A 27,804-nucleotide genomic window follows, 5' to 3' on the forward strand; every position below is an offset into this window, starting at 1 on the left:
AGCCTGAGAGCAGCATCATCTTGTCTGCAAGGTCATAACCTGATTCCGCCTGTTCGTTTCCATACTGAATCATTCAGACGGCATGTATCACGATCCCTCTTCCTAGACCCTTTCTCATATTCCACTGGTTACACTGCGTGGAACGATACCACTAGGGGTAACACCAGAATGTGGAACTGAGGTCTTCTAAGCCATAGCTGCAGACCCTCGAGCTGATGTGTTGCCAATGATGTCCATGCGCAGGTCGCAGCCACTATTGGATGGGAACCTATCGGGAGCCGGCATACAAGGTCACAACATTGCTTATTACAAGAGTGGATGAAAGCAACGAAGCCGGGGACGTCACCCATTCCTAAGTAATATGTGTAGGAATGCAGCTAAAGCCCTGACAGGTGACATAATGTCAGCTACAGCACCGACAGAAACGAAACGCTTGTCAGCGTCGGTGTGTGGGCGCAGACGAGTTGTAAAAATAGGACTAAAAGACTACCTTCAGCAGCTCCCGGGCATTGCACCCTCCGAATAAGGGTGTCGTTGTCTCCATTAACGGTAGGCCTCTGCGAGACATCAGCCGAGGGTAGACCTTGAGTGATTTGGACCGTTTGGAGTTCCTTAGAGTAGACCTCTCCTTGACTACTTTCGCTACGCTGGAGGGCAACAGAGTTCATTGCGACACGCCACCACCGCCATGCCAACAGATCCACGCCTGGTAACTTTGCGCCAAGGCTTGTGAAAAAGGATGGGACGGTGACTGGTATTAGCGATTGGGAAAGTATTGGTGGGTACTGGGTGGTGTCCCGAGTACTGGGGGTACATAAAAGTCAAATGGACCCCTTATGCACCAGATAACAAGCATTGGCGAGATGATGGTTACCTCCAGGGAGCAATTGGCTGGGGAGGGGCAGCTTCACGCTCTGTTAGTTACATATTAAGGTAGCCTTTGGGCCGTTCGATGATACCTTTTCACGTCCAAGTCTAGAACCAAGTCGTGAGGGATCGCTGATTAGGAAAGGTGACCCTCGCGAGTCTTCCCAATAAACATGTACAGTGCAATCAGAACGCTTGCATTTGCATGCTGCACAAATGATACAGATGTAGATTGGCCCCGATCACATGAGGTGCCAGAATATGGGTAGCGAATCAGTCTAACTCCAACACTGTTCCACGTTGTACACTTCCCCAGCCTGATGAAAGTCAGCAAAAATGAATCTACAACTGAGTGGGCAAAAATACTTGCCTACAAGCCGCCAATGCTTCTCGATACGTCTTGACAGGGCGACCTTCTCCCCAACCTCGGTACATGCGGGGGAAGTCAACTGAATCTTCGCAAGATCCCCTTTCACGCTCACTACTCGCCCTCCAGTCGATGTTGATCCGATGTTAATAAGTAGGAGCTCGTTTTTGGCAAGTTTTGATACTTTTGTTTGTTTCTTGTCCTCTGTACGAACGCCCAGCAAACGACGGAGGAGGAACAAACTGATTTCAAGTTCTGGCTTCTCTTTAGAACACGCCTGGGTACTGAAAATAGGGTGCTCACCGGTATAAACCTTCGGCAGCTTCCCAACGGCACCCAGCACTTGACCAACGAGACGATCTGCTCTGCATAGCGTAGGATCGATCTTAGTCCCAACACCAATCAGACCTCCCGGAACAGCAAATTGCAAGTGATTGTTCTCAGCGTGCAAAGAGACGATCCTACTGAAGATGGGTTTGCAGCGGTTGCGGCCTTGAGTGTCCTTTGTTACAATTCCCGGACGGATCTCGACTTCCTGCCCTAGCCTTAGGACGCCAGTAAGGATAGAACCACCAGCAACACCGCCTTTGAGGTCATCGACCTCCGCACCAGGCTTGTTGACATCGAAAGAACGGATGACGATGAGGCGGGGATCGGAAGTGAAGTCACGGACTGGGATAGGTATACGCTTTACAATGTATTCATTGACGGCGTCGATGTTGTATTTCAATTGCGCAGATATCGGAACGATGGGTGATGACTCGGCCACCGTGCCTGTTATTGGAATGAGTACATTATTGGACGCTCCATGCCACTGGGGACCCACCCTTAACAAATGCAGCGATTGATTTTTGATGCTCAAGCGCCTGGGCTTCCTTGATCAAGTCGACCTTGTTCTGCAAAATAATGATGTTTTCCAGTTTCATGATTTCAACCGCAGCCAAATGTTCTGATGTCTGCGGTTGAGGACATGTCTCGTTCCCTGCAACTAGCAGAAGGGCAGCGTCCATGACTGCGGCACCGTTAAGCATGGTAGCCATCAGAATGTCGTGACCAGGACAGTCCACGAAGGAAACGTGGCGAATGAGTTTCATCCGGTGACCACAACCTGGTCGTTCGCAGGGTGGATTATCCTCCTTGTCCGAGCGGTACGATCGATAGCAGCCTGGGCGGGGGCATGCCTCGTTCTCGCACTTATAGATCTACGATGGTGGTTCTCGATTATCAATGCATCAGATGCGAAAGGGAAGGAACATACTTTTGCATTTGCATAACCTAGCTTAATCGTGATGTTACGAACGAGCTCATTTTTGAATCGCACAGTCATGACGCCTGATATGGCCTTCACAACTGTTGATTTTCCGTGTGCGACATGACCGATCGTTCCTGCAGAGATAATTCGGCTGCTGAACTGTATCTACTCGCAAAGCTCTGCGCACCTAAGTTAATTGTAGCCTGGAAGGATCGCCGTCGATGAGATGTTTCAAATAAATGAGAACTGCTTGCGCACCTGTTTTGATATTACTTCAGGCGAAAGAGGTGTCAACTTCGTGATATCTATGTCAATCTTTGGGACATCTTCTAGCTGGTCCTCCTCCTCTTCAGAGTCTGATTCTTCGTGGTGTTTTTGCAGAGTCTCTTCGTCTGACATTTTGCGAGATCAAGGGTTCTAGTGAGGAGGTCAGATTTAGCAGGTGACTCGAAAAAGTTGATCTGAATCATGCCATCCTAACAAAGTAAGTGACTTATATATTTATTACTCTCATCCATATGCATGTTTCCCCAACGAAATCATGAACAACGTTTACTTCCCAATCCGCGTAGTAGCTTTACTTCGACGCCTCGCCAATGTCATGGCTACCTTTTCATTATCTGGCCAGTACCTCATGACGAGGGTCAGAGTCGAAGATACCTCCCGTATCAAACCCGAAGAACATGCCATTCCCACCACTTCCAATGACTTTTGGTGGAACCCACTGTCTCCGAACAAGTGGGACTGGCTTCGCGTGGGGTTACTTGTCAATAGTGTTTTGGAGCAACCAACCAAACGGCTGACTCCAACACACCCTCATTGGACCTCCGGAGGCAAGTTCCTGCATATAGCGTGCACCAGCGTTCACCAGACTCATGTAGTCACCCATAAACAGGCCGATGCTTCTTCAAGGACGATACCAAATCATGGCCTTTATCTCTTTCTGCCTCCAAAGTATCATCTGAGTCCCATACTACTGCTCTTGACACATTCTCTGTCGAATCTGAATTACCGCGGGGTAAATTGCCACCCAAGGCTCCAACTGAACCATCCGAGGGTGATTCCAATGATATCATCCATCGCTTACTGCGAAACCCAGCACTATATGACCCAATTAGAGCTCCGAGGTTTCCGATTGTCCTCTGTCACGGTTAGTTGATGTATAGTCGGGTTAATTGGAATGAACCACACACATTTATCTATAGGGCTATACGGATTTGACGTGCGAGGTCCTGCATCATTTCCCAGTCTCCGAATGCACTATTGGTCCAATGTTCTCAACATCCTCAAAAAGAAGGTCGGAGCAGACGTTATTGTCACAGCAGTACCCGCGTACGGTCATCAAGCTTGATAGTAGATCATCTCTGATTTCGCATACTTAGAACGGGTTCAATTACGTCGAGGGCAGAAAACCTCGATCGGATACTCCAGGAGAAGGCCAGAGGGCGAGGTGTCAATCTCATGGCTCATTCCATGGGAGGTCTTGATTGCCGCCATCTCATTACACACGTGCAGCCAAGTGAATATACCCCATTATCGCTGACAACAATCAGCACTCCCCACAGAGGAAGCCCATTCATGGACTGGTGTGCGGTAGGTCCCCGTAGTTTTATCCTCGCTTTGCAGTGCGTTCACTTCATCGATGCTAGGAAAACATCGGCCTCGGAAGACAGCCCCAGGAACAACTGTACAAGAAAACGGCCGAGTTGCAGCAGCAGTCTATGCCAGAAAAAGAGACAACCACTGAGAAGCGCGAGACTTCATTCTCCTTGTCTCTGGCTTCCTTACCCTCCTCTTTCACAACACTCTTGTTGTCCATCCTGGACTCGCCTGCGTATTCCAACTTGACAACATCCTACCTCAACAACGTATTCAACCCCGCCACCCCCAACGACCCGCGCGTCAAGTACTTTAGCATCACAGGACGTACTGCCGATATGAGCATTTGGCACCCACTTTGTCTCCCAAAGATGGTTCTTGACGAGTTGGAGCGAGCGGCCAGGGAACGCCTCAAGCGTCAACACGCTGACACAGGGGATGTATGTGCGCCCCTGACATGGGAACAAGATGACCAGTGGGGAAACGACGGCCTCGTGACCGTGCAGAGCGCAAGATGGGGCGAATTTCTCGGGATAATGGAGGGCTGCGACCACTGGGAGATCAGAGGCGCGCGGGGGCTGGAGTTCAACGTCGACTTATCGTCTGTGCCCTTGACGAGCATAGCGAGTCGCGTCGGTGCGGATGGGTGGGCGTTGGGTGATTGGTCGAAGTTTACACGGGCGTGGAGGAAGCAAGAGAAGGGGTCGTCTGGTGGGTTTGAGTTTGCTAGTGCTGGTGGATCGTCGATTTCACCACCGGACCCGAGAGTCTCCCGAGGAATTAGGGAGGAGATGCGTAAGGATGGTGAAAGTGATCCTGTTGTGAAAGCGTCGACGGATAAGCTCTCCGCCGTCTTTGATTGGTTCATCGACCAGGTCCCATCGGCCAACAAGTTGTCCCCTGGAGACACTTCGCAGAAGCAGAAGGTCAAGAAGGCTGTCAAGAACGAACTCGCCTCCAAATTAGATCTGGAGAGATTCTACGTGGCATTGTCCCGAAAGTTGTATGACGAGGGGTTGTAACTTCATAATTGTTGTAGTCCATTCTATTGAAGACGCAGCTATGTTATTGGTGCAAATCCGGCGATGTTGTGCAGCTTGATCTGACCACCAGGAGTCATACTGACTTATAGTCGCATAGGCAACAAGGGGTCTTTCTTTGTAGAAATTACGGTTGAATTACGGTGCGCAGTTACCCGTGCTGAAATATATCACATTCCGATCACCTAGTGTGACGGACATTTCGTTGCTATTCTACGTTAGAGGCATGTGCATGAAGACGAACAAAATAATAAAAAGAAGAATCAACGACAGTGAGCGGCAACCACAAGGGCGTCATGGCAGAAGTGAAAATGACAGAGCAAGATCGCAAAGGCAAAAGAAAAGAAACAAGCAAGATACTTTTACAACGAACTGACCAAGCCAGCATCGCCTCTAATCAAACCTGTCTTTGTCTCCACCTCCTGGAAGTACTCGAGTGCTCTCTTGGCCTTCCTCTCCATATCTTCTGCGTTCTTGACCTCTTTGCATCTCTCTTCCATTGCAGATCTGAAGCGCTCCCTGAGATCCCAAGACGCCAGACGCAAAACCTTGCGCGTCTCCCTACTAACACGGCCGGCATGGGCATTGACGAAGAGTTCGTTCTCAGTTGCGTTCTCGTCAACGGCAACCAGGGATGCACGGATGCGACGACCGACGGTGCGTGGGATTGTGTTGGGTAGCTCAAGGACGAAGTAAGCAGTTGCACCGATCACGAAAGCGCCCAGAACAGGAGCCGCCCACTTCCTAGTGGTTTCGTTTCCGAACAGCTCAGAAATGCGTACAATACCATCGATGATGCCTCGGGCACCGAACGTCTGCCCGCCAACCATTGTTAGCGCACCGACGCCAACAGAGACAACGCTAAGTGCAGTGGTAGGGCTGGTTTCATCATCCACTTCCTTCTTGTCACTGGCAAAGTGAAGCCAGAGTCGGTGGAAGTCAAAGATGTCGAGGGCAGAAGTGTCAAGCATGTCCTGGCGCTGTGCGAAGCCAATGCCGAGATTGTGGACTCCTCCAGCCACGACGGCGGTGGCTGTTGAAGATGAACGACGGCGAACTCCCTTCTTGCCTGCACGTAATGAGAACATGGCCTCAGGCATGAATACCCTACGCGACTTCTCGACTCCTTCAGGAAGATTGGCATCGCCAAGCTCGCCGATCTTCTTCACCCCTGCAGAAGTAGTGACGCGCGCTTCATCCTCAGCGAGCTTCACAGCCGCATCCAAGCTGACCAACAGAGCTTTCTTGACATCTCTGGCATAATCCCAAATGCGTAGGAATCCAGGGAAAGCTGGCAGGGAAATGGTGGCATGATCCACGCCAGGCTGGCCTTGCCCGACGCGCTCAATGGCAGAGGAAAGGATGGCCTTTGTTCTAGCACTCGTCTTCTCTGCGCCTATTTCCTCCACAGACTCCAGGTTTTCTTCCAATAAATCTTGGCTACCCTTCATCTTGTCAAGAACTGGCTTGACACGCTTCAAATCATCTTTGGCGCGGTCAAGATCAGATTGGGCGACGATAGCGTTTGCCCCGACCAAAAGATCAACGTCGGATAGGAGGTTGGAGAGATATGTTGAGACGGGCTGGAGCTTAGACTTGGAGCGTTTGACAAGAACGAACGAACGAAGCGAAGATTCCAGGTCGTCGAATGCTGGATTGGCTGTGTATGGCCGAAGGGCAGCGGCGGAATCAACGAAGTGGACAAGGTCTTCAGCGTCCTCGTACGTCCTGGGGCTCAGCTGCTTGATTTGCTCCAACACTAACCTCCTGCATTTCTCCTTGTTTTTGATCTGCTCGAACTTGTTCACGACAACGAAAAGGTATGCCTTCTCGTTGCTAGCGTTCCATAGGAATTCCTTGGAGGACAAGGTGAAGTGATTTTCCGCGGAAACTACAAAAACAACGACGTCGATCTCCTCTTGGCGAGCGAAGAGAGCGGTTGTCTTCAAGCTATCGCGGTTAAGACCGGGGGCATCAATAAGGGATATATCAACAACCCCATTATTGAGTAATGATTCCGATGGTGCCCGACTGTCGGCGAGGTAAATCTTCAAGACTGGCTGAACACCCTCGTTGTCTGAGACAATCGTCTCCAAATCGGCAAGTTGAACGCGCGTGAAGGTCGACTCGTCCGAGATGCTATACACCACGCCTTCCTTGATAATATGAACTTCCTCCTTGCCGTCATTCTCAGCAGCATCATGCACTTCGCAAAAGGCAGTTGTGCAGGGCTGCTGGTCAATTGGCATCACCTCACGCCTGAGAAGGGCGTTGACAAAAGTGGACTTCCCAGAATTAAGGTCGCCAGTGACAAGAACCTTTGATGAAGTATCTTCTACGCGAAGGCGGAGCTTATCCATATGGTTGACAGAGGCACCAATACGCTCATCCAATAAACTGGCAATGGAACCCTTTTCGAGGTGTGATACGAGAGCGGCAGGGGATACGGCGGAGCCGTGGGGGCCGAGTTTAAGGTCCAGACGAAGAATGTTGAAATCCCCGTTCTTGGACGACGGTATCAACCTCTCTCCGTCGCACATGTCCATCTCACCCTGATTGGTGCCTTCATCAGCACCTTCTGGGGCGTCAGCGATTGACGCCAGGGTGACAGCCCGGGTCAGGCCCTCTCGTACAGGAGTGTAAAGAACCTCAGTTTGGTTGTCTGGATCATCTGCGAACGAAAGCGAACGGCGAAGAGAGCGACGGGGCTTTGCCTTTGATATTGACGAAGGCTCTGCGGAGGGTTGCTCGTGAAGAGTGGGATATCTCACCACCCACTCCTCCTTGTTGAACTGACGCAGTTCTCCAAGAATAGACTTGGTAGAATCAAGGGCAAGAACCAAACTGCCTGACCATCAGAACTGCATAAAAAGTAAGGAAATCTTCCAAACGCACCGATCCTTTTGCTCAATGTAGGCTTCTTGGACATCCTCCACCTTCAAATGTTTCTCACCGCCGTGACTCGAAAGCAAAGGCTCCTTCGCAAGTAAAGATGACCGCGCTGGGGCGGAAAAGTAAGACTGAGCCATTGGCCTTTGCGCCTCCAAACTACTTGTAACGTCAAGAACAAGCGAAACGGTGAGTTGCTGAGTGTGAGCTCGTCGTCAAATCAATGATGCATATTTGGTCACCCGCTGTGCTTACTCAGCCGCTTCCGTCCGAGCACCACGGTTCTCCCCGACATTGCTTACGCCGTCAACGAGCCTCTAGTACTAGTCACTCTACAAATTCTAGTACTTATCGAGAACGATAACTTCAATGTATGTAACAGCGAGCTTGGTAGGTGCTAAAATTTACGATATTTTAATAACGACAATGCGACGGTGTCGCGAGATGGTATTATTTTATTCAGTGACTTTAGTTCAACTACTGACCAAAACTTAGTCCCAGGGAATTTATCTGCGTGCGATCCACATGTATGATATGGCACCCTTGAGTCAAGCATGATAACTTCTGTTGACTCACTGATGTGTTGCTCTTGCGCCAAGGCGTTGTCTTGGTTGAACTCAAGAATTTGAGTTTAGTTGCACTCGGCCATGATGCATGCAGCCTGATCCTTGAATCACGCAAGAATCGAAGATATACTCATGCTGACTTATTCTCCGGTGTTTTGCTCTTGCACTGAGGCGTGGTCTTACCATTGTCTCGGTACGACCGATATTGGCGGTCAAAGTCGAGGTTAATAATGAGGTTGATTAAAGTTGATCATGCAGGACTAGCTGTCCCTCATTCGTTTCCGCGTACTCGGATATGGTGGGCCCGTATTGACATGAGAACTTTCCCTTCTTCAATGAATGTCTAGAACTGATTGTTGTCAGAACAGTACAGCCTTCTACTCCTAACATATGAGCATCTTGATTCCATATTGAAACAATGATCAAGACCTGTATCTCTAGGAAGGTTCTCCTACGGCATACTATTCCTATTCTTCCGAGTATTACTTCGTTCACCCCTCGTGATCCCCCAGTGGTGAGCATTTATACATTGGGGGACAGTCTAGCCGATGATCCTGCGCGTTCGAGAAGAATTTGAGAACAGGGAAGGACGGGGACTGCTTTTCGGTTTCAAATCTGACTCTCACGGATTTCACGGTGCTCGCCACGCACCTTCGATCAGGCAATCATATCGACCATCTCAGTTTCACTCTCGTACCGCCGACTAAATATCGTTGCTTCGAGAGCGGTGACCTTCAGACATCTTCTGAACTCAGACTTCCCTGCGACATCTGCGGAAACAGTTGGATAGTCGCTGAATTTTCGTGGAATACAAAACCTCCTATAATTAGCCTGTCGATAATCCAAATTGGGCCGCTAGCAGTATTACAGGATGTCGATACTCACAAGCTTTTGATAGAATTTGTGTCACGACTACCGAATCACACTTCAGAGATAGAACAGCGATCGTCCTAACCATAACACCTAGCCCTACCGTGAAGATGTCCAAAATGCGCGCTGTGTTGATCAAAGGCGGGCAAGGTCCTATTGAGAACCTCTATCTTGGGGAGACAGATAAGCCAGTCCCAACGAAGGGACAGGTTTTGGTAAAGGTCCGTGCCTCTCCATCTTATCGATCCACATAAATCAATCGAGTCCGGCATGGAATCCTCGTGGTAGATTGTCGCATTTGGCCTCAATCGCATGGACCTTTTACAGCGACAGGGCGGTTATCCTGTACCCCCTGGTGCATCCTCCATTCTTGGTGTGGAATTCTCTGGACGTGTGACTGAGCTCGGCGAAGGAGTGACGCGATGGGCTATTGGTGATGAAGTCTTTGGTCTTGCGGGCGGCGTTAGTCAATTGGTCAAGTTAAAGTGTATGTATGTTCTTTACTGACTAAAATTGTCACGGGTATCATCTAGGGGGCTTATGCGGAGTTCCTAAACTGCGACGAAGGACTCTTGTTGAAGAAGCCCGGTCACTTATCTTGGGTAGAGGCAGCTAGCATACCAGAAAACTACATTACAGGTAAGTACGGCAGACCAGCCAAGTAAGTGGTTGTTTTTGGTTCTGACTGCTCTGGGACTATTCTTAGCCTATCAAGCTCTTGTGAAGTACGGGGAAGTCAAGAAGGGCGATCATGTACTCGTTCATGCAGGCGCTTCTGGTGTAGGCTTGGCGGCTATCCAAATGGCAAGGGAATCAGGAGCGTGAGTGTTCCGGTCTTCAGCGTCCCGGTCTTCAGTGCCTTCTGCGCGTTCTTGCTGAATATGTATCACGCGGCGTTCACAGGGCAACCGTTACTGCGACGGCATCTACCACAGAAAAACTAGAATGGCTCCGGTCTATCCCTAACGGGGCGACACATACTGTCAATTACAGAACCGAAGACTTTGCCGCGGAAGTCGGAAAAACGACCAACGGAAGAGGTGTCGATATTGTCATAGATTTTGTTGGACAAAGTCATTGGGCAAAGAACATCCAATCCCTCGCCATTGATGGTCGGATGATAATGTTGGCTACTCTGAGTGGTAGGCATTTGTTTTGCCTTCAAGAAGCCTGAAAACTCGTCACTGAAACGTTTGGCAGGGAACGAGGTCCCCTCAGTCAACCTTGGCCAGATACTTTACAAGCGTCTTCGCATTCAGGGTTCTACGTTGCGTTCGCGTAGTTCAGAGTACCAGACCGAGCTCATCGCAAGGTATTGTCAAAACGTTGCCCGATACGATTTCCTCCCAGACTAGCTCATCATAGCTCAAGATTCCGCGATTTCGTCGATAAGCTAACTGGCGCTAACGGAGGTGGCCCGATACGGACTTACATTCATAAAGTGGGTATATTCTTCTATGTACTCTTCTCATCCCGTCAGACACGGACATACCACTCCACAGGTATATCCTTGGACAGAGATCCAGAGCGCTCATCATGAGATGGCTGACAATAAGAATAGGTGAGCATTCTGTCTTCGTAGGAAGAAGCGGTGGCCGAGACTTCATTATCAGCGGGAAGATCATTGTTGAAATTCAGTAAGAACGCGAACAGTGTCAGCCGAAATTGCAGTCCATCAAGAATCCCCCAACTTTCTTCCATAGATTTGACCGCTTATTTTTATGGATAAAAAATTGCCACGGCCACAAGACAATAAGCGCGCGACGGAATCAATAGCTACTGCCCGTCGGATTTATTGACTAAACATGAAGGTGCTGTGGATGGAGCAGTTTTTAACTCAAGATGCTCAACTTCCGCTTACCATAAACAATACGAGGGTCACTGATATGCAAATTTCCCAAAATCAACTCAATGACAGGAATACTGCGCTGGCTCCCCAGAATCTGGCTCTTCAAGGGTCAAATCTCAGTAAGTATAGAACGAGTGCCCTTACTTGTAACATTTATTTTGCTGCCTTTTCATTGCTATTGCCATAAGACGGGGGATCCTCGGGACCTCGGTGTCGAGTTGTGTTTCGTCGCCAAGGTGGTTCAGAATTTGAGCGAGATTCAAAGAAGGGTATATTCAGTGGTCACCCATGACTCAATGTATGATACCACTCAGTCAAAGTATCAGGCACAGATTTGGCCAGACAACTGCGCTTCAGGTCACATTTCAGAAGAAAGAACGTGCCTAGAAGGGGAACGTTAGTCACATCAGACATCCCACTGGATTTGCCACTGGATGACTGGAATCTGACATACGCGGATGACGAATCCCTTGTGATGAAGTCAAACACCACGGTAATCATAAGTATACCTCCACAGCCTCATGTGCCAAGTGCTGTGGGGAAAAAAAGTAAGCCGTGTTGCACCACGAGGATCCGACAAGTGCTGGAGAAGAGAAGGATTCCCAATAAAAGCGCGCATCCTTTAGACATATTCGCCAGAATGGGGGTCAGAAGTCAAGTACTGACTCATCCTGATCTGAGAGACACCGGAGGTACAGCATCGGAGGTAAGTAGCGTGTGAGAGCGGGGCGGCAAACGCCGGTCTACGTACACAGCGGATCTGTTGCGAGGAACGAGTGGCAGCCTGTGCTACCTCGTTAGCTTATTGGGATTTTCCTGCGTTGGTAAAACTCTACCCTTACATGAGCGCCAATGAGCTTGCGAACAAGCTTGATGTGCCTTCCCAAGCCATTGCGTATCCGTGAGAGTACCCCTTCCATTATTCTCCATCGGGCCTGTGTCGGTCCCGGCAGCCAGATCTTGAAACCTTTCTTAATTCAATACAGCAGGAGGCGATGAACCTGCTACCTATAAAGAGCCTGCTATGCTACCAGAGCTATTCACAAAAGCATTCCTACTACCACTCCAGCAGCCTACCAGAACTCTTTCGAGTCAAATAACATCACGCGTCATGAGCAGCCAATACAACACCTCTAATAGCTCACAAGCTGCTTATGCTTCGTCGAAGTCTTACTCGAGCAATTCCAGCTCGCAACCACCTTCGAACCATTCGGACTCGCGTGGTCAATCACACGCGCAGTCATCACAATACTCGTCGCAGCGCACCACGATCCGTGCTGGCGCTAGCACAGTCGTACCAGTGTTTTTCTGATATACTGCGGGACACTTTGTTGCCTAAGCACCCAACTTCACATGACGCCTCATGGCATCTATCGTCCCATACCAATCGCTCTCCGAGCACGCTCCCCTTTTTCGACAACCTCATAACCATAACACCATCATAATACGCGGCAACTTTCAGACTCCGCACACGCATGCGCTGGAACGTGTTGCCACATAATCATAATTTAATATGTGCAAGAGAGGATTTGCAGGGAAGGAATAGGAGGGGGAAGATCATTCAGTCCAGGCCGAATGGATGTATCATACGGACCACGCTTTGATTCACCACAAGATCCTATTACTATGTATCTATTTGGCTTTGATTTGCTATTCGGTTACAGTAGCTACTAGTAATTACCGCGGTTAATCTGATTGTGCCCAGCGGGACATTACACTGCAGTGGCGAACGTGGGTCAATACTGGTGCATGGGGTGCGTGGCTAGGCCTGGCGAAAGAAAGCAGGAATTTGTCCTAGCTGATTTGGTAGCATCAACGGAGAGGAGGCCCGGCCTGGATTGCCATCCTGCCCGAGAAACACCATGATGGATGGCTACAATATGATACATGGTAGCAAGCGTGATTGCCGAATGCCGATCAACAACCTGTACTCTTTAGGGATCATCAATGGCCTGAATCAAGTTTGGCTAAAGTGTTACAGTGCGCAGTGCGCATCCGACTTGTATGCAGTGCTGAGCGTGGAGACAGGCCCACACGGGAAGATCAATGATGCGTTATTGTGTTTGAACTTGGTTTGAACTTGCCATTGTATTTGAACTTGCTCGCAGGGAATTACACTGTATATTAAATTGCACAGTCGTTGATATTCCGTGCTGTGAAAAACGAGACTAAAATGCTTCATTGCAAATGAACCAATGGGCAAGAACATCAAGGGTAAGAGCCTATTGCGCCCATAAATTCACAAGATGGTCCAATAGGGACAGACGTGGGCAGCCAAGGGCAATGGACTCACTGAATCTACTCCTTAGTGTCAGGAAAAAAGGGTATATTCTATTATCTTTCCCAAGGGCTAGATGCTCGCAATTACAGTTTGCCACGTACGCCTGTCATCCATATGCCTGTTTTCAAGCGTCCCTGGTTAAGAGCATCCCACCACTCCAGGATACAGTTTACAACCTCGTCTTGGCGCTGAATGTATTGTTAGCGAAGCTACGACGATAAGAACCGAGATTCACATTTGTAAAATTGTGATCAGCCTCCTCACTTAAATGGAGGCTATGGGTTCCAGGGGTTCTTGCACCAAGTGCTCGAGAGTAAATAATCGCGTCATATCTGAGGTAATGTTATTTTTTTATGTCACCCTATTGGTTCGCGAACACTTACACAGGAACTGTCTTATCGACGAGACCGTGCAATGTTAGAACATCGATATGGGCGGGAAAGTTGTCCCAAACGATTTCTGTATTCCACTGAGAGAACTCCTTTAGATCGTGTGGGTAGATCCTTTCCACAACTGCTTGTCGAGCAACTGTGTAAGACCGCTCGAAGTAACCTTTAGTATCCCATTGCTCTTTGTAGGTCTCGGCGTTGTCTAGAAACTAGGATAAGATGACCGACCCGCTAGAAATTCGAGAACCCTAAGCCTACCGTAAATTCGCTAATCATGCGCTATTTTCAGTCATTCTCTGGCGCGCAGGAGGCTATTTCTCTCACATGCATTCGGTAACGACCTGACACATTGATCATAGCATGAGCACGTTGGCCTTCTTCAGACGTGCATAGCCAATGCATCCCGACTACAGAACCACGAGAATGGCCCACCACTACATCAATCTCATACCCATATGCATTGCGGAGGTAAGAAACGACCGTCACGAGGTCCTCGACGTCTCTCGCAAATCCGCCTTGTGTCCGTTGGCCCCCACTTTCGTGATTTCCGCTGCTCTATATGAATTGGAGTTGACAGCCAAGACGAGGGGTAGACGGACCGGAAATCAAATCTGAATGAGTCCATCGGAAAATGTAGTGCAAGACGCTTTTGGAACAAGTAGTCTTTATGCCTGAAGTGAGATGAGAACAGGAAATGAACGGAAGTAGCAGGAACGTACCCCATGGTGCCATGGAGAATCTAACAGGATACAATGTGTCAAGCAATTTTGTTAAGGTCGGAATGACGATCAGCATCATACCAGGGCAATCTTTCTGCCTTGCGTGGGCTCTTCAGGCGTTAGCTGTTCCAGTATCCCAACAAGCTCGCAGTCTTCCTGAGGATGCGGTATACGAAGTTTTGTTGACTTCCTGGTGGCCATTGTGGATGCAAGAGAAAAGGTAGGGTGTGACAGGCCCATCGGCAAAACTGTACCGGAGCTCTGTACCGGTCGGAACGAGATGACCAGAAAGGAAGGTAATATTCACCCCCACAGAGCCGCTAAAACGCTATTGCAAGTCACATAGATACCTATTGAGAAAGAATACACGACGGCGTTTCGGTAACTGGCAGTATGCCTATTGGCAAAATCTCGGAGCATTGCAGCACCTGAACAACCAATCGCGAAACACCAGCAATACATAACTATCTGCGCAACGACATGCAGGAGCGAATCATGGTCGACCTGGCTTTTTGCCAATGAGAGCTCCCTTCGCACTCTTCGCTGGGCCACCTTTCACGATCTTCGCTTTCTTCTTCTCTCCTCCTTCGGCGCTCCGTTTTTGTTTCACCTCCTTCGGCGTAACCGACGTCTCGAAATTCTCATTCAAGGGTTTCCCCGCGCTCTTGCTTTTGCCCTTGCTCGCTGGCACTTCTGGCACATGTTCCTCCGAATCCATTTCATTGGAATCGGAGTCTCCATCAGACCCACTCTCTACAGGTGCATCCTCAGATTTGACCATACCATCCCAGCGACCACCATTTGCATCTCCGAGTTCGCATGTCCATATCGGTAAACTGATACTCGAATTTGTCTTGATTTGAAGACTCTGAACGTTGTCCCAGTTGCCCTTGATATTTTTCACGACAGCAGGGAGAGATATTTTGAGGTTGTCGAGGATTTTTTCTGGCGAGTGTGACAGTAGTCCAATCTTGACAGACCTATCAACCGGCGTTGTGTCAAGCTTGCGTTCAGAGGGCAGGTAAAGAGAGACATACGTGCACGTTCCTCTGTTCTGATGCATGTAAGTTGACTCGATGGCTCGTTCTAATTCACCCTTAAGGTCTTTGCGTGTCAAGCAGACCGGAATAGGCTGTCTGTAAGGTAAATTCAGAAATGCTAGCGATAGAGTTAGTTTAAAGAATCTTACTTTTTTGCATCAAACCACTTCTTTCCTAATAAGCCCGGCAATAGAGGTATTACACGGTCATCTGCCAAGAACATTCCGTTCTCTTTCAGTAACATTCGCCTGGCTTCATAGGACTTGAATTTCCCCTTGAGTTTTGTGATGCCGACAACTCTTGATATAAATTTGATGTTATGTGACTCGAGGAGGTCTTTGTACTCTCGTTGCGGGTCTTTGGTGATTAGACAGACAGGCGAAACCCGTGGATCGACGAGGGGATGCTTGAGTGGGCTTGAAGATGTCACAATTTCAGATCCATCTAGGAGAAGCAAAGCTTACATTTTGAATGGTTTGATCTTGTGCTCGGGGTGCATCCGCTTCACTGTGATTTGCAGCCACACATATAACTCGTTGGATGGTAGAAGATCGTTTTCCTCCTGCTCCTTCTGTTTTTGTGATGCATATGCGTGCAGCGCATGTACAGCTTTTGTACATTGCTTGACAGAAACATGCGAGTCGATTAACTCGGTTTTCGCCATGGAGTTTGTGTGTTTGGAAAGTTGCAATCTGGCAGTTTTTTCGATCTGACGATGATTGCTTCCGTGCCGCCGGCATCTCCCTTATATAAAGGGTTGTATTTCGTCGACCAAATTTCGACTCAAGTTTGACTTCAACTGCTTCATCGATCATCTGGAATCAATCCCCCAAAATGTGCCATTACATCGACGCCGCGATGCTGACTACTCTATTCGAGCTAGCAAATTTACCCCAAGGAGGCGTTCCTGATGAGTAATGCGAGTTTGCTGCGTCTTTGAACGGGCAATGACCGTTTGTCAGCGGAACAAGAAGGGCGAGAGGCACCCCGCATGCATGCGCAGCGCGCGGCACCGGTTCTGCAGTGCTCAACGGAAGAATGGAAACAGGTGGCCCAGGGCAATACTGTGATCCATCTAGGGATGCTTTATCATCGAGTTCTAAGTATGACTTATGGCAGCTTATATGAAGCTAGTATGTACTGACGGCGTGGAGGTGCCTCGGATGTGAGGGAAAGCAACGACGATGGAAAGATGTATTACTCAGAAGAGGAGACAATGGCGCAAGCCCTGGCAACGGCCACGCAAGCCATTGGGATAGGTTCGGCTTCTAAAAGACGGTGGAACAAGAAAGTCAGCGGCATGAAAAGTAGGCAGGAGGACGCAAGGAATTGTGAGTTGTATACTTGTTGTATTTGTGAGTCGTGTCGAATAAAAGAGGGGTTCTTCTGAGTCTGAGTTGGGAGTCGTTTTGTTTGGCATGGACTCACAATGAAAGTAATTCACCGAAGTCAATGAGGATGAAGACCTTGCTGGCTACTGGTGCCGTCGCATCTGACCTCGTAGCTAGTGTACGGTGGAACTCCCGACCTTGTCATCATAACATTACACTACATGTCAAATTCAAATTCCGAGTCCGAGTCGTCTTTCTTCGTTTGTCCCCGTATATTTTTCGGTGCCCGAGCATTCGTACTCGTGGCAGCAGACCGCATGCGAGAATATGGATCATCGTCCTCTTGCTCAGAGTCGTCGCCATCGTGCGCTCGTTGCTCGCCGAGTGGCCCACGCAGGGGAGGCTCTAAGACGCCAAATAAGATCAGAAGTGCCTCGAGTTCTGCAATAATTCCAGAAATGAACATCCGACGGCATCACAGGATTCCCTGGGCTTGCCTTCAAGCTGCCTTTCACGATCTGCGCCCCATGCAATAAGTTGATTCCGTATTTCCCCCTTGCGGTATATAATCAACATAGGAATTCGAGAATCTGGGAGGTCTGCGATGCATTTGTTGCCCACGATTGACACGAACTTTGAATGTGGATATCGACTTGCTAGATTTTGTATATGTTCAGAAGTTCTGTCGCTCCGAGGAATTCTGGTCGTTTATTCGAATGAGTATCCGAGGTGCTAGAAGCAGAGGAGAACTGACCCATCTTTGTACAAGAAGCAGATCACGCCCGTGCCTTTCTCTTCTTCATCGCCCTCTTCGTTTATCTTACTAGCCTCGGTGACTTCCCTGGTATAATCATCGCGTCCGATGGGATAGACTCTCCCAAAGCGAGCGCGTTTCTGCTGCAGTCGGTCCTCAGCTAATCGTTGCCTCCGGTATGAATCGACACTGCGCTCAAGGTCATCATCCGTGACCTCTTCACCAAGTTCTCTGAGCTCTTCTGGAGTAAGATCGTCGAGTACGTCTTGTAGCTTTGGAGAACTCGGAGGTGAAGGGGTAGGGGGAGTGGTTTCCTTGGGAGGGATGATGCCGTACTTGCGGAGGGCATCGTTGCTGGGCACGTATATAGGTAGTTGTATGAAGTAAAGAATATGTGCTCACAATTCCGTATCTTCGTTCGGATTAACGGCCATGGTGGAGAGGGATAGCGTGAGTTGCGCTGCGCGTCAGACTTCAGTGATGCGGCGCTTGGTCACGTGAACACAGGAAGACTGACTTCTGAACTTGATCACCACGACCACGGTTCAATGAGGCATGAAGCTTTGAAGACGCTGCTGGCAACTACTGTTTTTGCATCTTCCCTCGTAGCCGGTGCTGGTGCACGCTGGAACTCCCGACCGTACCAACTCACTCTTCGACGGCAACCAAACGCTAGTTCATGTGACATCGTGACTTTCGGCGAGACACAGTTGCACAAGAGTCTCCTGCCAGTGACTGTGACATCGGGGCACGTCATTAGGCAACAGAATACTGTACCATCTGTTGGATCACTTGGCAACGAGGAGATAATACACTTTCTATCATACAGCACCAACGAATTAGGGCTTCACGCGCAGCTTGAGTGTTCAAATGACTTATCGTTTATTGGACAAAGTGTACGCAATGGCTTCGAGACGCAAGTGACGTTTGGAGATCAAGGCATATTGTATGGTACATTAGATGCCCCCGTCCCACCGCTAGAAGTCGTCGGTCTTTTGCAATCTGGGCCGTCAGACAATCGTATTGATCTTGCTTTCTTCTCCGACGGGTGTACGTTTGCATCTGATCTTTCTGTATGTCACATTCTTAGTCCGCAATATACAGACACAATGCGTGAAAGAGACCAGTTTCTCGAGGACGCAATGCGTCTGGTCACCGACTTGTCAGCAAATCAGACGTTCGCTACTGTCAAGCCTCTGTTGAACTTTTGGGCCGTATTCTCACCCAGTCAAGAGGTTATTGCTCCCCCAAATTTACTACGAGGCTCTAGGCTAACTCATCGGTCCTCTAGAGCGGCGTTGGTGTTGATGGGAAAGCTAAGAGGTGCTTATCATGATAATCATGATCATTTACTTCATAAACATTCTGGCCTAGGACTCCCTTTGGGTTGTACCGTGATGGCACGGAATTGAGAGGCCTGTACGCTAATAACTCCGATGTTGCTCTAATGGCCTGCGCGTCTCTCGGAAATAAATGCAACTACGCTATTATCCTCGGTGAGTGTTTTTGGAATTTTGATCGGCGATATATGCTGCAGCTATTTTTTGACCTCCTCAAAAAAGGCAACGATCCATTGTATGGCGGTATGTCATCCAGCGTCTCTTGAACACTGTATCACACTGACTACTTTTTTATGTCCAGGAATTGGCGGGGAGTATACGTATGTTTGCAACCCGCGTTAATATTGTGTCTTCAAAATGCTAACAAAGGGTGAAGGACAACAACCGCCTCTCTCGCGAACGGAGCATTGGTCCTTAGACATGAGATTGGACACTCCATCATCGACGTAGGCGAAGAATATGACGGAGGATTTGCTTATTTCGGCGTCAACGCTGGCCACGATCTCTCAGCCGTGACGTGGACCCACTGGCTTGAAGATGACGCCAGCATGTTCCGCGCAGAACGGTCCGTGATGCCGATGCAAGCGTATCCATGGACACTGCTGAATACAACTCAACCATGGTCGATTTCTTTCCTGTCATCAGGAAATTATGCGCGTCATCTAATAAAGTTCTCGCTATCTGGCCTCCCAGATCGAGATGACTTGACTATCTTATTCGACGGGGTTGATTTACGATGGGCGCCAAGGAAAGATATCGGCGTCGATAGATGGCACTATGATGTTTACGAGAATACGTCATTGAGCGCTGGTTCACATGAAATCTCATTTGTCCTGAAGAACGGCGCTCTTGAAGGAAATGCGCAGCTATGCAGCGTAGAAGTTCTGGAATACGGGACAGAAGCTGAGTGCGTCATGGTTTTTACCGTCTGTTTTATCTGGGGGATCTAACGCCAAGGACAGATTTAACATGACACCCGGTCACTATAGCATGTTCCCGACGTGAGTGGACACCTATGTCAAGAGTGTTTTAGGCCGTTGACTGGTGTGCAGATTCAGTATCGATAATGAAACGTCTTATCGGCCGACACACGACGATTGCCTCATGCGCAGCGTCACCAAGCCCAACTTCTGCAAAGTGTGCTTGGAGGGCCTTTGGCTATCGTTGCTCAAACGCGTCGATCTCATCGATGACTTCAGGCCAACGTGCGGACATGATCACAGAACCTTCGAAATCGATCTGGTTCCGCTTGCTGAATTCAGAGAAACTCCTGTTTCTAGTGAGGAAAGCTACAGCATCACATGGTCGAAGGACGGGGAAGTCCTTCCACAGTTCGCGAACATGACGCACATAGACGTGAGGGATGAGGTCGGGACGTACCGTGTGGATGTTCACTTCTCAACGGAAGAAGTGCGCGTAGACAAGGATGGACTGCTTGGAGCTAGCAGGTCGTTCACTGTTACCGAGTCGGACTTGCCCTTGAGTTGCGATGCATAATGATAATATCACTGGTATGATGTATGGAAGGGAAAGATGCTGCGAAATTAAGATGTCTATCTATCTTTACTTACACAGTCATGTCGATGTCATTCGCCAACCGATGTGAAGACATTTCTAAGATATTTATTCTGTCTTCCTTTCTCCTGCACCCCATCTTCGAAGAAGGACTTCTTTACTGTGAGGGCACTTAACGCTGCTAGCGACGGCGGTCATCTTTTAGGACCTTTAGGATCGTAACCGCCGACTTGTTGAATACAAGTTGAGAACCAGTTTACGATTTTATGTAACTATTGATTTTGTAACATTACATCAATGATGCAGAGAAAAGGTGCAAGAAACGATATGATTCATATGAATATCACCTCAGCTTTCAGCTGGGTTCCGAAGCATGGTCTACTGGAAGTCTCACCACCAACTCACCAGGAAAGCACGCAGGTTGCTTTGCGAGCGCTATATATCCCCGCATTCTCAATCTCCAGGATCCCTGTCATTTTCTTAACAGTGAGAATTCGTGGAGCCTTTCAGAGCCCCGAAACTATGTCGACTCTCGGAGGTGGGTGGCAGGCTGGGACAAATGATGCTGCAACATGATTCATCTCGCGCGCCATCGGCCATTAGTTCCTTCTGGCTATGAGGGACCCGGTCGGCCTAATGGACTACATCCCACTCGAATTTGCAACTAAGAAACACCAACGGCTTCTGGCTTGGCGCTGGGCAAGCCACACTGCGGCAGTGCCGTGCCCTGCAAGCAGACGAGTGCCCAGTCGTTTTTCAACTGCTTTTTACCATTATTCGCGAGCTTTCCACAACACTGGAACTAACATCCGCCTATTCCATCTCGAGTAGCTCTTACACCTTACAACTCCAATCACTCCACAGTAAGTGGCAGAGTTGTTTGATTGTTTCGTTGCCCAGCTCATCACCGTTCCACAGACTTAAACCAAAACATCGTTTCACAACTTCGGCACCCGCTTTCAAGGGAAGTTTAGGATTTGATCCTTGCATTAGCGTCATCGTACGTCGCGAGGTGACCGTCGCTCTTATGATTTCTAATGACACTGTCCTAATACTTGATTAGTACTTCGTGGAGTTATTCTACCCCATTTCACATTCTGTGTCACGATTTATCACCACCCCTCGTTAAGGAATCGATGTCAGTACACCCATTTCGTTTCCCCGCTCTCGTTCTCTGACCTCATCAACAGTTCTTGGATATGTCCGAAGGAACTTGGGAGAAGTTGTCCCAGGTCGCTGTTAAGGGAGCTGAACATGACTCTCGTGAACACCAACCCCATCCGAAATGTTTGGAATGATGAATGCACACCAGAAACTCTCGATCAATCCACATTTGAATCTCTCGACAAATCCGAAAGCGAGCTTGCTGAACTCATCTTCTCCTCGCCCAACCTCTTGACGATCCTGCACTGCCCGTGACCCACATTCTGGTGACAAGTCGCTCGGAACCGCATATTCGTGACGCCATGCAGAACGAAGATGTACGCCCGCTTGTGTGCGAGATATCAGTGAAGATTTTTGGGCAGGGTGTTGCTGCCACCATCTCACTAGATGGCGCAGATGTCGACGAAGACATCTATCTTTCCTTGGAGCATTCCTTCAGAAAGCTGCGAAGTCGCTGTTCCGCTTTCCCGCAGCCAACGGAGCGTGAACTCGCGCGCCTGGCGAGCCGAGCGGGAAGACGTTTCCTCGTGGCGTCTGTAATGATGAAGTTCATCGATGATCGACACAACGATCCCCGTGACCGGCTATAACTCATGCTCGAACTAACGAGTGAACTGCTTCCAGGAACAGAGGTGTACAAGCTATACGACTGTATCCTCTCCACATGCACTGACCCAACGCTGGTATACCTACACTTGTCCGTTGTTGTTGCCCTTACAGACCCTCTACCGATCTCACAAATATCGGAACTTCTTGGCCCTGGTCAGGGAAGGGACTTGGGGACAGTACTGGTGCGTCTGTCATTGACGTTTCTATCGATAGCAGTCTCCCCGTGAATATCTATCACTCGTCCGTTTGTGACTATGTTTCCCACTGCTCCAACTGCAGCCTCAGTCAAGTAGAATATATCACATCTCCGCATTCCCTAATCGCTCTTTCCTCTCTCCACTTGGTGGTGCGCGAGATTCCAGAAGGCATGGCCCTCATGGATGCGTTCTCAGCATTGACGAGGCACAACCCAGCTATGTCCCACGATCCCCAGAACTTAACCCGTTTTTCCTTCGCAGTCCAGAGCTACAGTTCTGGCTAAAAAACCTGGACGAGTGTGCTTGGCTGCAGACTGAAGGGGTGAAAGACTGGTTGGAGACCCAGGGTAGGCAAGACTGACTGCAGACCCACAATGGGGAAGACTGGCTAGGGACATCCTACGGGGAAAATTGGCTGCAGATCTCCTTTGGAAACGATATCCTGTGATTCCTGTCCAGACAGGAAGATAGTTGCACTCGAGGACACTAGAGCGTATACTGCAAACAGCCAACCTCAGCTCCTTCAGGTTGAGCTTCTTCCCGAGTGCTGATCAGCTCATCTCGGTCTCTTCGCGAATCATGACAACGACAGGTATTGGCGTCGCAATTTATGGCTGTGCAGACACAACACTGAGTAAAGCCGCGGAAGCAAGAGCATGTTGGAGTCTGGAACGTCGGAGACATCGGGTGAGACGTCAGAAGTGACAGACGAGTAATGAGTTACGAGCACAACCAAGGGGTATGAGAGGACGACGCTGTGGCGTCGGACCGAAGCTCCTATATTGCAAAGTGTCATTTGCTAAGTTACGCTAATACTTATTCCAATCTCTACGCTAACTTACTATAAAGATACGAGTTGTATCGTACGAGCATCTCAGTTCCTTTAGAGACTGAGATGTGAGTACCGTTGATTTTCACGCTTTACTTTACGCTAACGAACCAGAAGTTATATTGTTCTACTAGGTACAGTACTCGAATAAAGAGTTCCTTTAGAGACTGAGATTTATATTGTTCTACTAGCCTGTTCTCTCTCGCGTCCGCTCGCCTGTGTTCATCACAGAGCAGAGTCTGTTGTACACTCGGCAATTTCTGGATTTCTCTATGACGTTGTGTTGTCTTCGGATATATACAGTAAACCCCCTGAACAGCATTTTCGCAAGTTGATCTTGCATCCCTTTCATAGTACTTACTATTCATGTTATCACGTTCAACTTCGCCCACCAGCGAGCGTAAAGATGAATCAATACCTCCACCCCCCACTATATCGGCAATCCTTCCAAGAACGATTCTTCTGATAATTCTTTTTATCATCCCCCACTTAATTTATCATATACCAGCCATCTTCCGCTTCGTCAGGAATTATCAAATTTTTCTAGCCGTAGGGGCGCTGTTGACGGCGGTCCTATCTGCCAATTTATACCATACCATTCTTTACGGGACCTGGCTAGGACATCACTTAGGTTCGGCGGCTCAATTCTTCAATTGGGTCATCATTTTTATTCAACTCCTAGCCCCGAGTAAGCAATATCATAGTGGAATGTCTTAGCACTAACAATCATATTAGTCTCATCCTCGTTCTACACGAATGCTTTCCTTGACTGCGTTCTCTCCTTATACACAATCACCACCCTTGAGGTGACTTTCTGGGCGCTCGTTGGTGTTCAGAGGCCTATGGAGTAGGTCATTTTGTATTCTGAACCTGGATTGAGTGAACGTCTTCAAAGGTTTGTCAGTCTTCTATCTTCGAAAGACATCTTATTGACAAAATGACCTCTAGGGTTAGAAGAGACCGTCGAGTCTGCCTTGGAGGTTGTGAACACCGGTATTAACTTTCTGAGAACGATTACTATCTCTGGTTCGACGCTCATACAGTCGCTTATTGCAATTCCATGTGTCTTCGCCATCAGGTGCCTACGACTCCTCCTTTTTATCGAGTCCCCGGATCGGCGTGCTCCTCAGTCCCCCCTACTTCCGTTGAATTCTCATTTTGCGTTACCTCACTTATCTGGTACCGGCGACCAGGATGTGACGAGACCAGGAGATGAGCAAGGAGCTCCGCCACCATACTATGTAAGTTTTCTCTTTAATTTCATCTTTTGCTTGCTAACCGAAGTTACTGCTTGTGGCCAAACAGTACTAGTGAAAGCTCTTCCTTCAGTTCACCGATGGATGGGAAGAAGGACCTCGAGCTAAAGCCAGTTTGATGAACGGACGATATCCAAGCACTGACATTACCACACGACATCACTATATTCATATACTAGATATTTGTATCGCTAGACTTTCTCGTTTTACCTCGACAGATGCAGACAGATCGTGCAGTGTCAGTGAAATTTCCCCTAGCCAGACGCTGAGACTCGCTCTTAGAGTCACAATATATGACGACAATATCACTGATGATGTATATGTAATAATCGAATCAACTACCTCAGAATACTGGAGCACTAGAATAGTTTGAGGATGAATAGTGGCCATGATCCATAGTACACAAGGTAAAACGAGCGGCATAAGAAGAGTGACGGATGTGTTCTGCGATAGGGCTGCGATGATATGAGTAGACGACGAGACGAAGCGGAAAGTGAACGAGAGGCATGACATTCCAGTTGTCTTGAGTGCTAAGGTATGCGGAGAGGAAAAAACGTAGGAACACCCAATATGCAATGAAATCAGAACGACGCGGATAAGAGAGGAATGAAGATGACATATGTACAAGTGTTGATGAGAAAGAGGGAGACGAAAACATGGGACAAGATGAAGGGAACGAGCAAATGCTTCGAGAATCGGAATCGTCGTAATCACATAACAATGCACTTGCAGCACCCTGCGCTGTCTTCCTCATCGTGAGGGAGTTGCTGTGCTGGTTCGAGATCAGTGGATGGTCGCGTAACGTTGATGGTCGGGATATCTGTGCGCCGGTATTGCGAGAACGGTGCGGGAGATTCAGGAGGACGCCCTGCCCCCTTCCGACGATCCGGACGGATGGGTCGTTCTGGTTCTTCGGTAAGGGGTGCTAGTGTTGGAGCGGCACTTTCAGGTGCAGGTGCTGATGCCACCTCAATCGCACTCGGTAGCTTGCCGAATTCATCCATAGGTATCTCCTCTCCCCGAGGCGCACGATACTTGGAGTAATCGTAACCAAAAGTGCCAGGCGCCTTATACAGATCATCAACCATTGATCAGATACGAGATTCAAAAGTGAACTTACCGGAGCAACGGGATCCGGAGGTCTGGGACGAGGGCTACCATCCGCTTGCTCGTACTGACCATCCAGACCTTTCTTACGTGCCACGACCGGTAGAACCACCTGAAAAGCAATCAGCGAAACAAGTCAATATAGTTATCCTTATCTTATCACCTCGTCCCAGGTGCCCGACTTCTGAACTGGTTGGGTCCACGTGGGTATGGCGTCAACCATACCATCTCCTTCGGGAGTCGGATATGATGCGACCGAACCGCGAGTATCATCCTTCCGATGTGCAGCAGGAGGTGGCGTTTTCGCTTTCGACTTGGACTTCTTCGGTGTTGACGGGGAAGGCGACACCGGTCTTTTGATGCGGCGTTTGTTAGTCGAGGGATTATCAGGCGATTGACTTTGTGATCTTGAATATGTCCGCCGGCGAGAACTTGTGATAGAATCAGGAGGTGAAGGAATTAGTGTTTCTGAACTGCGTGTCGTTTCAATGGAGGTGTTGGCTCGGAGAGGTTCCGAGGCTGTACGTGCGACGGGTATCCGAGTGGGTGGTAATTGGGTACTAGTAGCGGGTGCTTCACTGCGAGTATTCTCCGTAGAGGATCTGGGACCAGGTGTAGACGCGCTGAATGAAGGATGAATGGTAACGTCATCTTTGCCAGTGTATGCGTTATAGGCATCCTCCGGTTCAGTGTCAGGATCACCCTCAATGTCCGTGAGCGGGCCCTCGTCCAATACCATATCCGTCTCCTTTGCCCTCTGTTCATCCATATATAAACTCTCTCTTTCTCCTAGGCCCGAAGCACTATCAGCTCTCTTCCGTCTACGGCTGTACTCCAAAGCGGCAGAGATGTCCCGGGGTGCAAAACGATGCGTGGTTGGTTTCATGTCATGTCCGAAGTTGGCGATGCGCAACATCTCCATGCGTTTACCAACACGCAACTCCCCGACGCCACCGTTTCTATGTACGTCTCCTCTATACCAATGTTCAAATGGACGCTCCTCTGATTCGTTAGAAGGTCGCGGAGGCGCAAAGATAGCGTCATGGTGAGACTGCTTGGAGAGAATAGAAGAACTGAGAGAACTTGCACCAAATGGAGCAGGCTCGTTCATGATATTTGATCGTTGATGTCGAATAGTGGCATTTGACAAAGTGGGATCAGTCTCATCGGTAATCCAGAGATCAGGAGACGTATCAGGAGTAGGTGTCTGGTGGGGAAGAACACCATTACGGCTTTCTGCGCGCGGTGCGACACTCGGAACATGACTAGAAGTGCTTGTAGTTCTTCCTCGTGCGACCATCGGTATTCGGGTAGGTTTCACGTCGGATGTGCGGGGAGAAGTAGGGCGAGAATGATCTGGGGTTGGGAGAGCGTGTCCGTTCGCGTAGGCGTTAGGTGGAGAAGAATCGTACAAGTATGGTTGAGAAACCGTGCGAGCGCGTGTATAGGGAGGATTGTGCGAGGAAGTACCGTTTATGCGGGAAGCTTCTGCAGGACTTCTTGATTGTTGGAGGCTTGGTCTGGGTATAGCACTAGATTTCTTAGGTTCTAAAGAATAAAGTGAACTGGGAGCCAGGTCTCGCAGAGTATGGCCAGAAAATGAAGGAGCGTTTGACCTGGGAGTGTCGTCCGTAGAAGAAAAAGAGGCCACTGATAGGCGTTTAGCAAGAATGCGGCTTTCGCTTTCTAGTCCTGAAAAAAAAAGGAAGAGAAGGCGGGTTAATCTGCCGCTCGAACTCTTCTGGAAAGGAACGTTAATATACGTACTGTTGCGCAGAGTTGGCACTATCGTATCGTCCCATGTTGGGAGAGCAGATTGCGCCGTCGCAGTCAAAGCCATGGGGCGAAAGAAGTAAACAAAGAAACGAAAAGAAAAGAAACAAAAGTCGACCTCGACGTCGTCTGCGACGTTGAAGAAGACCCGTAGTAATCTCACCGAAGATCAATTAGTGGCTGACGAGAACAAGTACAAAA

The 27,804-nt window shown here is 48.9% G+C and overlaps 11 protein-coding genes across 11 annotated transcripts; 4 read left to right on the forward strand and 7 right to left on the reverse strand.

Moving 5' to 3' along the window:
- Positions 1–877: 877 nt before the first annotated feature.
- Positions 878–3,350, reverse strand: EDB91DRAFT_231622 (uncharacterized protein). Its single transcript, XM_041326543.1, has 8 exons — positions 2,745–3,350; positions 2,674–2,689; positions 2,493–2,620; positions 2,061–2,436; positions 1,538–2,008; positions 1,238–1,489; positions 960–1,184; positions 878–905 (listed from the first exon to the last, which is right to left on the reverse strand). Exons 1-7 carry the CDS (start codon positions 2,883–2,885, stop codon positions 1,141–1,143), a joined length of 1,428 nt encoding a protein of 475 aa, XP_041178256.1. The 5' UTR covers positions 2,886–3,350; the 3' UTR covers positions 878–905; positions 960–1,140.
- EDB91DRAFT_1247274 (alpha beta-hydrolase) lies at positions 3,028–5,107 on the forward strand (the record flags this gene model as incomplete). The annotated part of the gene is made up of 5 exons (XM_041322790.1): positions 3,028–3,259; positions 3,382–3,636; positions 3,692–3,818; positions 3,869–4,079; positions 4,136–5,107. The coding sequence occupies 5 exons, from the start codon at positions 3,028–3,030 to the stop codon at positions 5,105–5,107; spliced, it is 1,797 nt and encodes a 598-aa protein (XP_041178257.1).
- Positions 5,108–5,487: 380 nt separating this feature from the next.
- Positions 5,488–8,309, reverse strand: EDB91DRAFT_1346285 (uncharacterized protein; the record flags this gene model as incomplete). Its single annotated transcript, XM_041325885.1, has 3 exons — positions 5,488–7,969; positions 8,021–8,222; positions 8,270–8,309. The coding sequence occupies 3 exons, from the start codon at positions 8,307–8,309 to the stop codon at positions 5,488–5,490; spliced, it is 2,724 nt and encodes a 907-aa protein (XP_041178258.1).
- Positions 8,310–9,560: 1,251 nt separating this feature from the next.
- EDB91DRAFT_1051496 (quinone oxidoreductase putative) lies at positions 9,561–11,091 on the forward strand (the record flags this gene model as incomplete). Its single annotated transcript, XM_041313612.1, has 9 exons — positions 9,561–9,671; positions 9,739–9,912; positions 9,984–10,089; positions 10,157–10,271; positions 10,354–10,592; positions 10,651–10,762; positions 10,822–10,891; positions 10,953–11,011; positions 11,064–11,091. The coding sequence occupies 9 exons, from the start codon at positions 9,561–9,563 to the stop codon at positions 11,089–11,091; spliced, it is 1,014 nt and encodes a 337-aa protein (XP_041178259.1).
- Positions 11,092–13,663: 2,572 nt separating this feature from the next.
- Positions 13,664–14,889, reverse strand: EDB91DRAFT_1247277 (ectomycorrhiza-regulated esterase; the record flags this gene model as incomplete). Its single annotated transcript, XM_041322791.1, has 8 exons — positions 13,664–13,768; positions 13,816–13,912; positions 13,964–14,178; positions 14,228–14,248; positions 14,294–14,519; positions 14,569–14,640; positions 14,689–14,708; positions 14,770–14,889. 8 exons carry the CDS (start codon positions 14,887–14,889, stop codon positions 13,664–13,666), a joined length of 876 nt encoding a protein of 291 aa, XP_041178260.1.
- A 94-nt stretch (positions 14,890–14,983) lies between these two features.
- Positions 14,984–16,446, reverse strand: EDB91DRAFT_232076 (ribosomal protein L1p/L10e family-domain-containing protein). Its single transcript, XM_041326544.1, has 4 exons — positions 16,193–16,446; positions 15,878–16,144; positions 15,726–15,824; positions 14,984–15,668 (listed from the first exon to the last, which is right to left on the reverse strand). Exons 1-4 carry the CDS (start codon positions 16,390–16,392, stop codon positions 15,182–15,184), a joined length of 1,053 nt encoding a protein of 350 aa, XP_041178261.1. The 5' UTR covers positions 16,393–16,446; the 3' UTR covers positions 14,984–15,181.
- A 436-nt stretch (positions 16,447–16,882) lies between these two features.
- Positions 16,883–18,272, reverse strand: EDB91DRAFT_1126069 (thioredoxin-like protein). The gene is made up of 5 exons (XM_041318420.1): positions 18,216–18,272; positions 17,814–18,167; positions 17,557–17,759; positions 17,157–17,500; positions 16,883–17,071 (listed from the first exon to the last, which is right to left on the reverse strand). The coding sequence occupies exons 1-4, from the start codon at positions 18,245–18,247 to the stop codon at positions 17,277–17,279; spliced, it is 813 nt and encodes a 270-aa protein (XP_041178262.1). The 5' UTR covers positions 18,248–18,272; the 3' UTR covers positions 16,883–17,071; positions 17,157–17,276.
- A 58-nt stretch (positions 18,273–18,330) lies between these two features.
- EDB91DRAFT_1126073 (IgA peptidase M64-domain-containing protein) lies at positions 18,331–20,936 on the forward strand. The gene is made up of 9 exons (XM_041318421.1): positions 18,331–18,863; positions 18,918–19,048; positions 19,105–19,136; positions 19,188–19,309; positions 19,376–19,396; positions 19,455–19,473; positions 19,530–20,060; positions 20,116–20,154; positions 20,206–20,936. Exons 1-9 carry the CDS (start codon positions 18,362–18,364, stop codon positions 20,648–20,650), a joined length of 1,842 nt encoding a protein of 613 aa, XP_041178263.1. The 5' UTR covers positions 18,331–18,361; the 3' UTR covers positions 20,651–20,936.
- A 2,698-nt stretch (positions 20,937–23,634) lies between these two features.
- On the forward strand, positions 23,635–24,505 carry EDB91DRAFT_233270 (uncharacterized protein). Its single transcript, XM_041326547.1, has 3 exons — positions 23,635–24,155; positions 24,203–24,362; positions 24,416–24,505. Exons 1-2 carry the CDS (start codon positions 23,834–23,836, stop codon positions 24,316–24,318), a joined length of 438 nt encoding a protein of 145 aa, XP_041178264.1. The 5' UTR covers positions 23,635–23,833; the 3' UTR covers positions 24,319–24,362; positions 24,416–24,505.
- A 181-nt stretch (positions 24,506–24,686) lies between these two features.
- EDB91DRAFT_233258 (uncharacterized protein) lies at positions 24,687–25,334 on the reverse strand. The gene is made up of 2 exons (XM_041326546.1): positions 24,766–25,334; positions 24,687–24,704 (listed from the first exon to the last, which is right to left on the reverse strand). The coding sequence occupies exon 1, from the start codon at positions 25,234–25,236 to the stop codon at positions 24,892–24,894; it is 345 nt and encodes a 114-aa protein (XP_041178265.1). The 5' UTR covers positions 25,237–25,334; the 3' UTR covers positions 24,687–24,704; positions 24,766–24,891.
- On the reverse strand, positions 25,018–27,788 carry EDB91DRAFT_1126083 (uncharacterized protein). The gene is made up of 4 exons (XM_041318422.1): positions 27,598–27,788; positions 25,994–27,522; positions 25,844–25,942; positions 25,018–25,790 (listed from the first exon to the last, which is right to left on the reverse strand). The coding sequence occupies exons 1-4, from the start codon at positions 27,668–27,670 to the stop codon at positions 25,434–25,436; spliced, it is 2,058 nt and encodes a 685-aa protein (XP_041178266.1). The 5' UTR covers positions 27,671–27,788; the 3' UTR covers positions 25,018–25,433.
- Positions 27,789–27,804: the final 16 nt, after the last annotated feature.

The sequence above is a fragment of the Suillus paluster genome (genome assembly GCF_016628075.1).
Source record: "Suillus paluster strain FC165 chromosome Unknown EDB91scaffold_19, whole genome shotgun sequence".
Lineage (NCBI taxonomy): Eukaryota > Fungi > Basidiomycota > Agaricomycetes > Boletales > Suillaceae > Suillus > Suillus paluster.